The sequence below is a fragment of the Parambassis ranga genome, chromosome 21 (genome assembly GCF_900634625.1).
Source record: "Parambassis ranga chromosome 21, fParRan2.1, whole genome shotgun sequence".
NCBI classification, from domain to species: domain Eukaryota; kingdom Metazoa; phylum Chordata; class Actinopteri; family Ambassidae; genus Parambassis; species Parambassis ranga.
The window spans coordinates 4,906,592-4,920,905 of record NC_041041.1 but is presented as its reverse complement, the minus strand read 5'-3'; the positions used below and the strand labels follow the sequence as shown (position 1 = coordinate 4,920,905).

The window sequence follows — 14,314 nt, the reverse complement described above, 5'->3', positions numbered from 1 at the left end:
CTTACACCTGGACCAGAGACCCCTCAGCAAACCGCATTCACTACTAGGAGAACAGGCTGTTTCTATACGGCACTGACTGCCCGACAACGAAAACATATGATGGGCCCTTCAAATAAAAACACACAGGTATATAAACACTGACAGGCTCAAGAGTTAAACCAAGACATGCTTTCAGGAACAGGGGCTGTGTCAAGGTTTGCTAATTGGGGGCAGGATATGGCCTGAAGTTAGTTTGGCTGTCAAAATAAAAGCTTCTTATGCATGCAGGCTACAGATCACATGTGAGTATTCCTGCTGGCTGATTCCAGCTTGATACATGTACTTTGCACGTTGCTACATACATTTTAGAAGAAAAGCCGACTTACCTTCTCTGTAGGTAAACTTGAATCACTGAAATTATTTGGTATACAGTTGCCTTGCTGCGTTGAACTGTGAAGCTAGCTTGTATAGCAAAAAAATGTCATAGCTCTCAAAATGTTATTGTTATTTAACCTAAACATCTAGGTAAATATTAGTAGCTTGAAATAGTGTCTCTGCTTGGTGGTTCGTTTGTTAGCTAAAGGTGCTAGCTCTACACTATCAGTATAAACACTTAGCACTTAGCTAACCAGGAAGCAGTTTGACCAACAAGTGCTCAATTAAGCTAACAGGTGAGTCCACTGTCAGCTAGCAAACAAACTTAAGTTGCCATAGCTACTGGAGCTTCACCAGCAATAGCTCAACCAAGAGTGAATAACATAGATTTACAAAGTTGTTCCGTTTATGTAACCTGTCTTTATATGTGTTGTTTCCTTTATATAGTTATAAAACGGTATTGGCGTTTTTTGAGTCATTTTTTGACAACGACGTAAGACGGTTTTATTTTGAAGGGCCAGAGCGGAAGTGGCGCGTTAACTCCGCAGCGCTGGAGTCAGTCGAGGTTGGAACGTCTCGCTGCGCTTAGAGCGAGCTGCGCTTTAGACAGAGAGACACACGCACACAGTCCCACAGAGCGAGGAGATCAGTGCGCACGTTTCACCTCCTGCAGCTCCTCTTCTCCAGCATGGATTCTCCTCGGACTCCTGCCGGATAATCGTTGGACTTAAAACGTTCGTATCATGGGAATATACAGCCGGTGCGCTTGGCCCCGTGGATCTATACAGCCTTGATGGAAACCATGTCACCGCAGGAGGGGACCATGGGACAGAACAGGTCCGACTCTCTGACGGGAGAGAGCAAGGCGCTTCCCGATAACAAAAAGGTACCAGTGACGATCCTCTGTACCGCTCTTGGTGCTGATGGAGGGTCCAGTCTAGGCTCTGTTTCTGTCCTGGTGTGTGCGTTTTTACGCAGTGGTGCCCTCATTATGGATCAGTTTTATATTCATATTGCATTCTTATGAAATGTTAGAGTGATAAATATTAGGTATGCCTTTTGAACAGTGGGTTAAGATTTCCTTTTCTATTATATGTCAGGGATATTTGCTTAGGTTGCATCACTTATTCTGTAATTTATTATGGTTATAAAGCTGGAAAACCTGTTTGGTGTGCGTAAAGTGGGGAAGATTTATTCCACATTATAAATAAGTGTGAGCTTTGGTGTCATTCTTCCAGGCTGCGTCCTGTAAACATCCTCTGCACCTTTGTTTTATTGGAGCTTTATCCTATTATTCTGCAAATTTGACGAATATATTTATTTGAAGAGACTAAGCAAATATAGATATATAGATATATGTATTTATTTGGTTAAAGTTTGGAATGATCAGAACTTTTATCAAAGAAAAACGCACAATATGCATCTTTTAAAAATATCTACTCCTAAAAATCTCTCTTCATTATCTTGAATAAATCAATATCTGATTTACAGCACAGAACAATGTATTTAAATATTTATTGTTGATTAATTGGACTCTCAGGGATACTCTCACTTGCGCATTAAAAAAAGATACTGCACACAGCACATTTTTATATTTGATTCCTCATCACTGACTTTGCATTAAATGCAGTCCTCTGCTCTGCAATAATCTCCATCTCCAGTTTTTGTTGATACAATAGGTGAATCCCCAGCTGCTTGGTGTATTTGTAGTGAAGAGCGCCACCCCTAAAGAGCGTGTTGAAAACCTGTAACTGCATCCTTTCAGCAGGCAGGATGCTCGCTTTAGATCTGCTAAATCCTGCAATCTAGTGACAAAAGTTGACCCCCATTTGGAGGTCATAACCAACACCAACATCATGAGTGATATCCTCAGATCAAGAGTGCCACATGATTATAATAAATAATAAAGCCAGCCTTTTGTGCATTGAAAAAGCCTTAAAACCAGAGTTTATGTGGAGCTTTGTGGACAAAATCTCCTCTGTAGTCGTGCAGTTCCAAGTGCAACAGGCAAACTGCATCACGTTTTGGCTACAGGACGCAGTTACTCATATTTTTCTGTTGGACCATTCCATGTTTTTGTAAGTGTTTCACCACTTCCCAGACCTTGTTTTTAGTTTCATGAATCTACAAATGTTGTTGCTGTAGCCTCCTTTTTTTTTGGCCCGCTCTCCAACAGTTTGTGCTCTGTCCAGCTGGTGACGAACAAGGTGTCAGCCAGAAATGTGTCCCCTCACTCGGCGATTGTTTATCTCAAGCTGTTTTTGTCGAAATGTTCATGTCGGGTTATGCATGACAGGTGCATCACATTTTTTTTAAAGGTATTGCCTACAGTCCATACTTCCTCTTTGGCTTGTCAGCATCATTTGAGACGTGAGGGCTCATTGCACTTCCTCATTGTTTTATCAGCTATGTGAAGGGTTTTCATATCGGTGTTTGTCGCATGTCCTGTCAGTCAAGCTGTCACTTAAGGAATGTTATTGTTGTTTTAAGGCACATATCACAGAAAATATGCTGGCGTTGCAGACCCAACCTATGAAAAACAGTACTCCAAAAATGTTTCACTGTGGACTAAAGATGTCTGTCTTGTCTTCAAGCGTTCAGTCCGATGTCCCGTGATTTAGTCTAGACTGTAGTAACTTGTGCCTGGAGATGCCATGAGAGAAATCTGACCCATGAGTCACCGCAAAATGAGTTTAAGACATGACTTTTATTTATTTTGACTCTTGTTATTCTACGTCTTTATTATTAGTTTGATTGCATTTTACAAATGTACAAATTTCAAGATAGAGGAACCATTCAAAGTTTAAAATACTTCAAACATCTTGGTCTTCAAGAATTTGGAAATTCAGCTCCATCTTCAAATGGCAGGGGATTAAAGATGAAGTGATTTTTGAGGTCTCTTCTGAGTTTAACATTAGTGTGTATTGCGTGGAATGTTGGGAGCCAGAGTGGGTGATGTCATCACTCAGAGTGGAGAGAGGCTGAGGAGATGCCTAAAAAAAATCTCTCTAACCTGCGCTTAGACCTGCACCTTCCATCTAACTGGGATAATTTTTATATCAGTTCGAAGGAACACTCGTTAGCTTTCTGACGGTGTGACTCCACACCAAACCGTTTTGCCCTGACAGCCAGCTGTTCGGGGAGAGTGCCGGTCATTCTTCCATTAAGACATAATGTAAAACCAAAAACAGAGAAGCAGAGCTGCCATATTTTCTAACTCCGTCTCCACATCTTTGATATCGCAGACATAAAAATTATACCCTGTTGTAGACCCTGTGCTTCTTATAGTCTTATGGTATTATTCCAGCCTCAGACCTTTCATATGGTGTATTCACAGGCTATTCTTTAAGGTCAGTGACTTCATACTGTTCTTGTCTTCAGCCGTTTCTTTTTCATATCTTCATAATATTAAAACGTTTTCTACTTTTCAAAATAAGAGCTTAATCTTTTCAAATTCTTAACTGTGTTTCAGCAAATTAAATTCAGATTGCAGATTCCCCAGCAATTCAGCGCAATCCTTCACATCAGCATTCAAAGCAATGCTTCAGCTGCGGCAATCAAACTAGTTAATTTGTGATGTTGCCTTTAAACCTTTTCTCAATAACTTCAGTGTGTGTTGGCGGGGGTGGGATGCTTTGCGCTCACTGGAGGTTTTTGGTATGTTGTAAATAGATTAGGTTTAATTGAAATAGCTGCGGTGGCTACAGGGATGCTTGTCATACTTCTATGAGGGAGCTGCCAACTGATTGTGTTACAGTCAGACTATATGACTGATCATAAACATTGCACAACTCTGAAATGAAATGTTTCTTGAGCTCGCTTTTTGTTTTTTTGTTTTTACCTCCTCCTTGGCTCACGTCCTCTGTTCCCTCTTCACTGCTGTCACTTCTCCTTTTCTCTCAGTCCTCCTGTTTCTCTTAAATCCAGTATTTCCTTCATTGACCACAGCCAGCAGCCAGCCTCAAGCAGTGCTGCTGAGTGTGCACATTGCAACCATTTTGTCTCCCTGTCTGTAATCATTACATGTTGTTCATTACTAAAAAAGAATGAAGCAGGTCCTCACCTCCTCTCTCTCTCTCTCTCTCTCTCTCTCTCTCTCCATGTGTAGAAAATGAAGACCCTGGCCCAGAGACGACAGTCAGCTCCCTCACTGGTTATCAGCAAAGCACTTAACAGATCCAGAAGCACATCCAGGTATGAGCAAACAAAGAATATTGTTGGCATGTAGTTCCTTAACAGAGCATTTACTTCTCTCAGTGGATGATGGTTTAGGTTTCTCACAGTTCATTTCTGTCCTGTATAAAAGGGTTAATACACTTCAAATAATAACAGGTGCAGATATTTAAAGGTTTCATTTGTAAAAATTGAATTGAATTTCTATTACATATAACTTAAAAAATAGTTATTGGTTGCTTATATCATCCAGATGCCTTGTTTAATTGTGCAGCACTAGCTTACATTAGCTTGCCTGCACACACATAATTGTGCCAGTCTCCCATGCTGATCTGCTTGTGCGTTGGCTAGCTTGGTGTTGACATATTACTTAATGAGCTCAAATTTTGCAGTAACCACATCCATGTAGTTAATTTGCACCTTATTCTTAGTTTTTTTAGTTTTGTAATGTTAAGTTTATTTTTGTGCTTTCTTCTGGTTTTTACTGTATTGAAACAGAAGCAAAATGCGTGATTGATTGCATTGGTGCTTATATTGAGCAATGGAATGCTGACTGCAGTTCCCCCAATAGCCACAGGTGTCACTATTAACAGGAGTTATTGGATTCTTACATTATAAAATAACCATCTAATTATATCTTTACCAGGGATTTGATATGTATCAGTGTAGCTTTTTTGGGTGCCTGCATTGCTTTTAGCAGTTTCATTGAATGTTCTTAGAAAACCACTTAGATTTAAGGGGCTGACGGCCCAGAGATTAGAGCAAAGTGAAGCTGGGAGGCTGATGATAAAATCACCAGACTCACTGGGAAGTCTTGATCTGGAGTGAGTAAAAGTGGAAGCCTGTGGCTGCTGATTTGAGGTGTACACTCTGAAAAACAGATCCTAAACACCAGAATTAAGAGGTCAGCCTTCCTGACTCATTCATTGAGGGGTCTTAAATGCTTAGTTCTCCCAGAGCTATCAGGCTTTTCATCACACTCGTACCAACACAAATCCCTTCCTTTTCCTTTAACAGGCTCGGAAATAAGCCATTACAAACCCTTTGGGGAGGGTATTTATTTACTAGAAACTTTGTTTGTCTTGCATACTGTGTTGCAGTGCCAGCTCTGTGGAGAATTAAGGGGGGGATAAGGCAACCTGGTCCTCAAAGCACTGTGAAATGTAGGCTTTTATGCCATGCTGCAAGTGACTGGTGAGGAAACTGGACATGTTTATGTTGTGCATGCATGCTAGTGGCATTTTTAGTGATTGCAGAGGGAGATCAGGATGGGCTGGGGCACGCATAGCTGTGAAACTCCACCACTAAGACCAGTGCTGAGGTAGACACTCCACACTGTTAAATGGGTTAGTGTTCCAGGGGGAGGATGTGTGTGTGTCTGTGCTTGTGTCTGTGTGTGTTGGTAAGAAAACTGACATATTCTGTGAGGCAAGCAATCTATTGAGTGACAGACAAACAGAGCCTGACCAGCAGAGTCACTCAGTCTGCCAAGTCTGATCAGTCTGTGTGTGTGTGTGTGTGAGAAGTAAGAGTTGGTATGGAGCCAGGACTTGACACTTTCAGCTGTCACCCTTAACCTTTGACCCCACATCAGGAGGCATAGGGGCTAGCAGAGGTCACCTGGGGTCAACACCTCCCATGTCAGCAAGTGTGTGTGGTGTTCATCAATGTCTGGATGTGTGTGTGTGTGAAGGGGGTGCTACCAAGGGAGAGATGTGGAATTGTTATAGTATGATGACTCACAGTCATCTTAGAGGCAGTGTGAGTTTAACAGGTGCTTATATATTTTTTTTCATCATCTTCTGTTAAAGAGGGCAGTGCTGTGATGGATGCATACCTGTTGCTGTTTTATCAGAGTTCATGCTTTTGTAGCCGTTACATAAGAGTCATAAAGCTCCATTAGTGCAGTTAAAAATAGATATATCAAGAGTGCCAGGAGTGCTTGGCATCATCATCAGTTGGCTTTTTCTCCAAGTAAATCAAAACAGCTGAGAACAGAGAGAGAGATATTCTTGCTGTAGGTAAAGAGGTTTCAGATTATGGTTCAGAATTTGAGAGAGTCATTGTCATCATGGGAAACAACTGGTTGGTTTGGGATTTCCTCCCACATTCTAAAGACTTGCTTGTTAGGTCAATTGGTCACTCTAAATTGTCGTAGGTGTGAGTGTGAATGTCTGTCTGTGTTTCCCTGTAATGGACTGCTGGCGACCTGTCCAGGGTGTACCCTGCCTCTCACCTGTAGATAGCTGGGATGGGTTCCAGCCCCCCATGACACTGCATTGTGGATAGATGGTTGGTTGAAAACCCCAAAGCTGCAATCGTCTTCACCACAATAAACAAAATATTTGCCAGCGCCCTTCTTTTGCTCCCTCTCTTCTGCCTTTCCCATCAAACTGAGAGGTGCCAAAAGGGTCTCTCTGTACTCGCTTCCAGAGACACACACTTCATCCCTCATGTACCACGCCTTCACTGAACTGTATCCCCCCTTGTATGCAATGAAATCTATACATCATGGAAGAAGGTGGCTGCACCATAAAGCATGAAAACATATGACTGGCTGACACTCCTGACCTCACACACTCTCACTCGCTACCAGCTGCAGTGTCACCACAAAATGACATACACAAGCTGAACTCAAACACCAGCTGATGGATAACACACCCACACACACTCCGTCACACACACATTAGTGTGTTGGCAATAATCCAAACCAGTCCTACATGCAGTTAACTCACTTTTTAACACACACTACAACATCTGTCCCGTCCTCTTCTTGGACCCTAGATAGCCATATTTCTTTAATAAGCACTTCTCAGGATATTACTGTTTTTACACAATCCCAGTTCTAATGTTATCCAGAAATCTGAGTTCTTTAGAAAAAGGCCCTGCTGCTCCAACTGACAAACACAAGAACACATACTCACTCACACATCATGCAAAAGACATTTCCTGGTTTTAATAACAAGCTCTGTTAAGGATATCATGGCTGGTAGTTACTTCTCCTTTACTGGCTGTAAAAAGGGAAGAGTTTCAGTATTCTGACCTCATCCTCTGTGTGTGTGTGTGTGTGTGTTTTCTCTGGTTCTATAGGAGGCATTGTGTATCAGTCAGGGATGACATTATATTTTGCTTATGGAAATGAGCCGATGCAGATGTGAGTTGAAACACGTAGAGACAGGATGGAGACAGAGTGAAAAAATACAGGAAGCAATCAGTTAAAAAGGCAAATTTGGTGTGAAAAATTCAGTGTAATTTAGGAATGAATGAATAATTTGAGGAAGTAATGTCTTTATTGTCAAACTTACTTCAGTTTATAGTTGCAGCCATGAACAAAAGCTGCCACTGTTAGTTTAGGAGATGGCACAGGGTGGTGTGTGCTGGGATGACATCTTCTTGTGTCTGCACTCTCTCTCTCTCTCCCTCACACACACACACCACTTGTCAATTGCTCCCTGTCTGGAGAACCTTTATCTGGAAAAATGAGGTCAGACTGCTGCTGATGCAATTCTCCCAATGTTGAAGCGCACACAAAAGTTCAATGGGTGACACACACACAGAGAGCAGCACACAAGCGCACAAAGTTGTCTGGATACAGAGGCTGTGAATCAGTGAAACACATCTCTGACTTTTTCTCTCTGTAGCATAGGAGTTCAGCTCGTCTTAGTTTGACTTCATCAAACCTGCATCAGAGCCAGCAGACAAACTGATGATGAAAATGACGTATACACACACACACACATCCTCCTCTGAGCAGATGGAGTTGTGTCATATCTGCCCTCAGGGTATCAGTGTGTTCCATCTGGGTTAACAGTTGAGGTGAGATGACGTGTCACTGCTGCACATGTGACATCGATGAAGGATGTGAAAATGTTAAAACTGTATGAAAAAAAGTCACATAAAGAAAAGTCTAACAGGAAGAGAGGGGAGAAAGTTCCAGCTGCTGGTCCAGCTGCTGCCCTCGTGGCGTGTGGTACATTCACCTGTTGGCCGTGTCCATAACTGAGACATTATTCATCTTCCTCATTCCATCTCCCTCCCTCAAGCCACCATGATTTAAACAATCAGTGCAGCTTTGTGTTTGTGTGTGTTTTCCCCACAAACTAGGTGTTATTCCTCCTCCTACTTCGTAGCTTTCTAAATGATCTTCTTTGAGAAGCTTGTCAGACTCTAGACTATTTTGTGATTTATGCTGAGACATCCAACCTTTTACACAGAAATCTTGTCCAGTTCTTCTTTAATATTCATGTGGAAAATTAGTATGCTGTGTTGTTCTGTTCATTGTACACCGGCCCCTTATTGTGTTACAAAAAAAAAGTCAACCGTTCTCCCCACGGAGCTGTGCCTCAGACAAAGGTGGCCATGTATACGCAGGCGGGGTGGGCACTCAATTTATCAACATCACATGATGTACAATGGAGCCATTAGCTCTTCATCCATCAGATTCAAAGGGCGGCTGGCTCAGCTGTCAATCACACATTTAGGAGGGAGGGATGTGCGGTGAATACGGAAGATGTTGTCTTTTTCTGGGGGACAGCTCGATGTGAAAGGGGCTTTACAAGATGGTTTGTCAATGTGTATCTGTGTGTGTGTGTGTGGGCTCCTCCTGATGGGATCATTTCCCGGTCCGGACTGCAGGAACAGAGCATGCACATGTGTTCGTAAGCTCAACGGGAATGTCGCACTAAAGGTGCAACTAACTCAAGACAGTGGAGATTAATGGTCATTTTAAGGCACAAGCATATCGAGATCAGTTTCTGTGATTAGTGAGTTGAACAGGGGACGATAAATACACAGAATCATTGTGAGGCAGCTTCATTCTGGTCAGATCTGTGAGCTCATCAGTCACACAAATCCATGTTGTCTGGCTTGAAGCTACATGCTGGCTAATCAACATAATGTGAGGAAGTTATGTGTCGGTCTCCCTTTTATTTGCATGTTGGAAACACAGTGAACTCTACTTTGTTGTGTGTCGTCTTAGCTGAGGGGAGCCTGTCACCGGCCAAGGTCCAACAATGCAGCCAACTGAGCATCAACTGAGCTTAGTTGGCTACATTCGTTATTTTTAATTGAATTCAGCCCCCCCCCCAAATCCACTCCACCTTTGAATTTATTTTTGGATAACACACAAAGACAGACAAAAAGGAAAGGGAGGCACTAGCATTGTCGCCAGCTCTGTATTAATTAATTATATAACCAATCACTTACGCAACGAAGCTGCGAGACTTTCGGTAAAACCAGAGGCTGAAAGTTTCTCTGACTGCCTAGCTAGAGACAAGAACTGTGTGTTCTTGTAATGAAAATGATGTTTGGGGCGTGGGTGTGTGCAGTGAGTGTGTTTGTGTGTGTCTACAATAGACACAGAAAGACAGCAAGTGGAGTTTTAGTTTTTTTTTATCTGGTACTGAAGGATAAACAGGAAAGGATGGAGCTCTCAAATTGTTTCCTCTGTGTGTCTATCTTTCCATCAGGGAGACATATTGACAGCCGAGAATGATTTTAAAAGTATATTTCTGTCACTAACAAGAATTTCTGGTCAAATCTTTAATTAGAAGCAGAAAACCCCTCAGTTCTAAAACATGCAAATAATGCACAACAGATTTCTCCAGCTGGCTTATGCAACATCATTTATGATTTGTAGCCAAACAATTGTCTTGCAGATGTAAAAGTCCAATATTTATTTTACAGAGAATGCTTGATTACACACATCGTTGCACCTGGAATCAGGAAACAAAATGCAGGAAATAATGAGGCAGATATATAAACTATTGGGACCACCATTAATTTGCACAAGCTGTTTGGTTATTAGGCATTGGCTCACCACTTACACGGGCCTCGTGTTTTTGGTTACTTGATCACTGCTGGGTTGTTATTTCACACTCTGAAAAGAACCCCAGAGCTAATACAGCGCAGTAAAAACACTGGAATAAAGGAGAGCACAGGACTCGTCTCAAACCACAATGTGTGTGTGTCCAGGTTTAATCATTTTCTTCACTGTTTATTGAGTCCTCACACACATTTAATGGCGCTAACCCATCCCAGTGGTAATCCGATTTGAATAGGGTATGTTAATTTACACCCCACGGAGCTAATATGCCTTTAGGCTGAATGATATTGTGTCTTGAGGTTTACCAGGTAACTTAGAGGAGCCTGGTGGAAGCTGGAAAAGATTAAGAAAGCTGAGCTCTATGTTGTCCTCTATTTAAGTTTCGCAGTAGTTGTTTATGATGATGAAAAGAGTTTTAGCCCAACCACAACCAACGCTGGAGCTCCAAACCTGCTGTTCCAGTGCATGCCTCTACACCACAGATTTTTCCTTTAAGGGGATCAATAGTATATTTCATTCTGTGTGACTGCGGTTGTCTCGATTTTGTCCCCCTCAGGGAGAGCTGTTTGACGCCAGTCAGTCCAGAGTCATGTCCCCTTGTCCAGGCCTTCCTGGCGGAGTGTCCAGGCCGAGTGTTCCTGGGTCATGCCCAAACACAGCTAAAGACCGGCCTGCAGACCCAGGAGAGACACCTCTTCCTCTTCACTGACACCCTGCTCGTCGCCAAGGCCAAGTAAGTTTCCTCCTGCTGAAATGACAGGGAAAAATGAAGCAGTGTGTGTTTATGTGGTTGCGTGTGTGTGAGAGACGGAAACAGAAAATGGAGGCAGAGAGAGACGTAAACAGGAAAAAATAGATTGGAGCTAATTTGAGTGACTCTGGAGCAACACATCATCTGTTCCTGGTTGTTTCTCTAACACTGATAGCAAAAAAAAAAACATCCTATCTTTCCCTCCATTTCCTTTACTTACTCCACTTCTTCCTTCACTTCTCCACCCCTCATTTTTTCCCCCCAGTATATAATTATTCCCCAGGCAATTAAATCCAGATGAAGCCTGGCTCAGATCAAAGCCCCACTGGCCTGCTTTGGGCCTGCAGTGTGGGGATCCCCACCCACAAACTGCAACACACACACAAGCACTTTCAAAAATAGACATTTAAAGAGCACATAGACATTTTTGAAGTCACACACACACATACAGAGTTAGACTTTTACTTGTGTACTTACTGTACACACAAACCTCTCAGTCCAGACACAGCAGGGTATCTGTGGTCCGTCCAGGGAGTCATGTGCCTGTGGGTGGAGCTGACCCTTCCAGCTCACAGTATACACTATAACTAGCTTTAATACATTGTGGGTGAGCTAAAGGAATGTGTGCTGGTATGTATGTGTTTAAATGAGCGCAACAGCATGCGAGAAAAGAAGTTCAATGATGTGCGAGCATGTGTGTTTCTATGCCTTTATAGCCATATAATAGCAAAGAGCATATATTTGTGAGCCAAATGTGTGCATTTGGATCTTCTCCCTCTGTAATTACAGATGTTGTGGTGAATAAATACACGTCTGCTTGCTTGGGTTTAACCTCTGAAAATAGCTGAATCTTTTAATATTTTGCTTCTATAGTGTGTTTTTTTTAAAGATTAGCATATGTTTTATGGAAATACGTTATTTGAAGAAGTCCGATTCCACATTTAGAGGCGTCCTAATAAGCTCCTTGTGGAATGTTGTGACATTTGAAGTCTTGAATAAGCTAAAATGTGAAGCACTTAAAAAAATGCTGATTAAAAAATCTGAATTTTAGACACTGTTTTTGTTTTCTGCAGGTCTCCTTCTCATTTCAAAGTGAAGGCGCAGGTCCGAGTGGGTGAGATGTGGACAGCCCACTGCATGGAGGAGGTGTGTGAAGGAAGCACAAACCCAGAGAAGAGCTTTGTGATGGGCTGGCCCACCTGTAACTGTGTGGCCACCTTCAGGTACGTACTCAAACACACAGTACAGCACAAGTTGTCCACATTATTTTAGGGTTTATCATTCAACTGATATTGATTCGTGGTACCAAAAAAGTACTTAACTCTGTCGTGTGTTTGTTGTCACTACATTCCTTGCATACTGTCATATTTCCTTGTGTGTTTTAGAAAGCCTTGTGGCTTTGTTGTCATGGCATTTCCTTAATTGTGGTGGACTATAACTGCCAGGTAGACATAGCCTCACTGTCTCTTTGTAAGTACAGAGTTTGAGACCTAACCCTTCACATTTTAGATTAGGAATGCCTTGGAAGGTGAAATGTGGCTGTGTTTTTCCTGAACTCATTTTAATTTGATCCAACAGGAGCAATTTAACGTCTTCTTATATAACTTCGTTTAGCGCATTTACATGCACTGCATGAAAATATTTTGGCAATTCCACTTAACATACTTCTAAAATGTCTCTGTGAGTTGCTCCAACATATTTCTAAAGGAGTACACAGTGTTCTAAAGTGCAGATGTATGTTACAGAAGCAGACAAACAGCCACAAAAAATCCATAAACTCTTCAGTAGGATGGCGTTTCCCTATCATAAAACCAAATCTCTGTAAAAGCAGAGGAGATAACCACATGCACGCAGCAGGCACGGACATGTAAATGCTTCCATACTGTACATACTGTGCTATTATATTTGCACCTGTCTCTATACATTTCACACATTTGTCATGATGCACGCACAGCCAGTACAATTTGCATCAGCAGGAATCCAGTCGTAGCTTGAGGTGAAGTCTGGATTTCTAGACGGGTGCAAGTTACATAACACGGCGAAACAGCCTCATTATGTTTTATTACTTTCATTTTTCAGCTCTGAAGAACAAAAGGAGAAGTGGCTGGCACTCATCAATAGGTAACATTGATTAAATGCTTTCTTACTTTTACCCACAGCCTTTTACGTACGCATGCAAATCTTATTTGAACCTTTTTTTCTTTCTCCTGCACGCTCAGTCGGGTAAGTGAGGGAAAAGAGAAGGACGACCCGAAGACCGTTCCTCTGAAGATATTTGCAAAGGACATTGGAAACTGTGCATATGTAAGATCTCCCCCACCCCCTTGTTCTTTTTATTGCTTCTCTAAGCACAAAAATATTTTTTTGGGCAATTAATAACATCAGTAGCAGTACTATAATTTATGTAATACACCAACATATTTCTATAATGTTTTCAAAATGTTTCCACCAGGCTAAGACACTTGCGGTCAGCAACGCTGACAGCACCACTGATGTCATCCGCATGGCTCTGCTGCAGTTTGGCATATCGGTAAGTAACCAAAGATCACCGCTGATACCGAGCTCAATGTCTACTGACTGCACTTTGATGTATTATAGAACATCAGGCCAACTGGTAGTTTGGGAAGTTTTTTTTATTCAAAAGGGGTTATTTATTTACATATGATCACTATGTCCCCAAAAAAGGGACAAAAGTCCATTTCATTACTTCTGTCCTTCTACTCATTGTTTAAAATATATATTTACAGCCCCTTTTGACATCATAAGGGGGTTTTTCAACAATATCACCAGGCTGGTTTCATTACCAGAGAATATTAGTTCTCCTACCTTGCTTTGCCGCGTCTATATAGCACCATCAGGAAAGGATCAGTCCTCTACCAGCAGCAGCTCATTAGCATACACAGGCATGCTAGAATAACATGTTTATGTGGCATTTGAGCTGAAAATTGACACATTCTCTCTTCTAGGGTTGTGTTAAAGATCACCGGTTGTGGGTGAGTTCCAGTAAGGACGACCCTCCATACCCTCTCATTGGTGAGTCCATAGAAATTATGAAAAAGTCTTTCTGTTAAGTATGAAAAATACTTTGAAGGTATTGTTGTTGGGATATGTTCCAAACTTGTTCTTTTAAAAACTCTCCAAGGATGCTTGGTATTACCTCCCTCCATGAATATTTCAAAAACCAGGCAGAACTACCCACAGCAGGGTGTCAC

The 14,314-nt window shown here is 41.9% G+C and overlaps 1 protein-coding gene across 1 annotated transcript in view; it reads left to right on the top strand.

The window, feature by feature from the left end:
• Positions 1–960: 960 nt before the first annotated feature.
• The window catches only part of LOC114426515 (rho GTPase-activating protein 20-like), a 28,064-nt gene continuing 14,710 nt past the window's right edge, over positions 961–14,314 (top strand). Inside the window, exons 1-8 of the mRNA XM_028393983.1 lie at positions 961–1,240; positions 4,463–4,548; positions 10,908–11,084; positions 12,176–12,325; positions 13,182–13,223; positions 13,322–13,406; positions 13,555–13,632; positions 14,069–14,135. Of these exons, the coding sequence (XP_028249784.1) occupies positions 1,148–1,240; positions 4,463–4,548; positions 10,908–11,084; positions 12,176–12,325; positions 13,182–13,223; positions 13,322–13,406; positions 13,555–13,632; positions 14,069–14,135 (778 nt within the window). The 5' untranslated portion in view covers positions 961–1,147. The remainder of the gene's footprint in view (positions 1,241–4,462; positions 4,549–10,907; positions 11,085–12,175; positions 12,326–13,181; positions 13,224–13,321; positions 13,407–13,554; positions 13,633–14,068; positions 14,136–14,314) is intronic.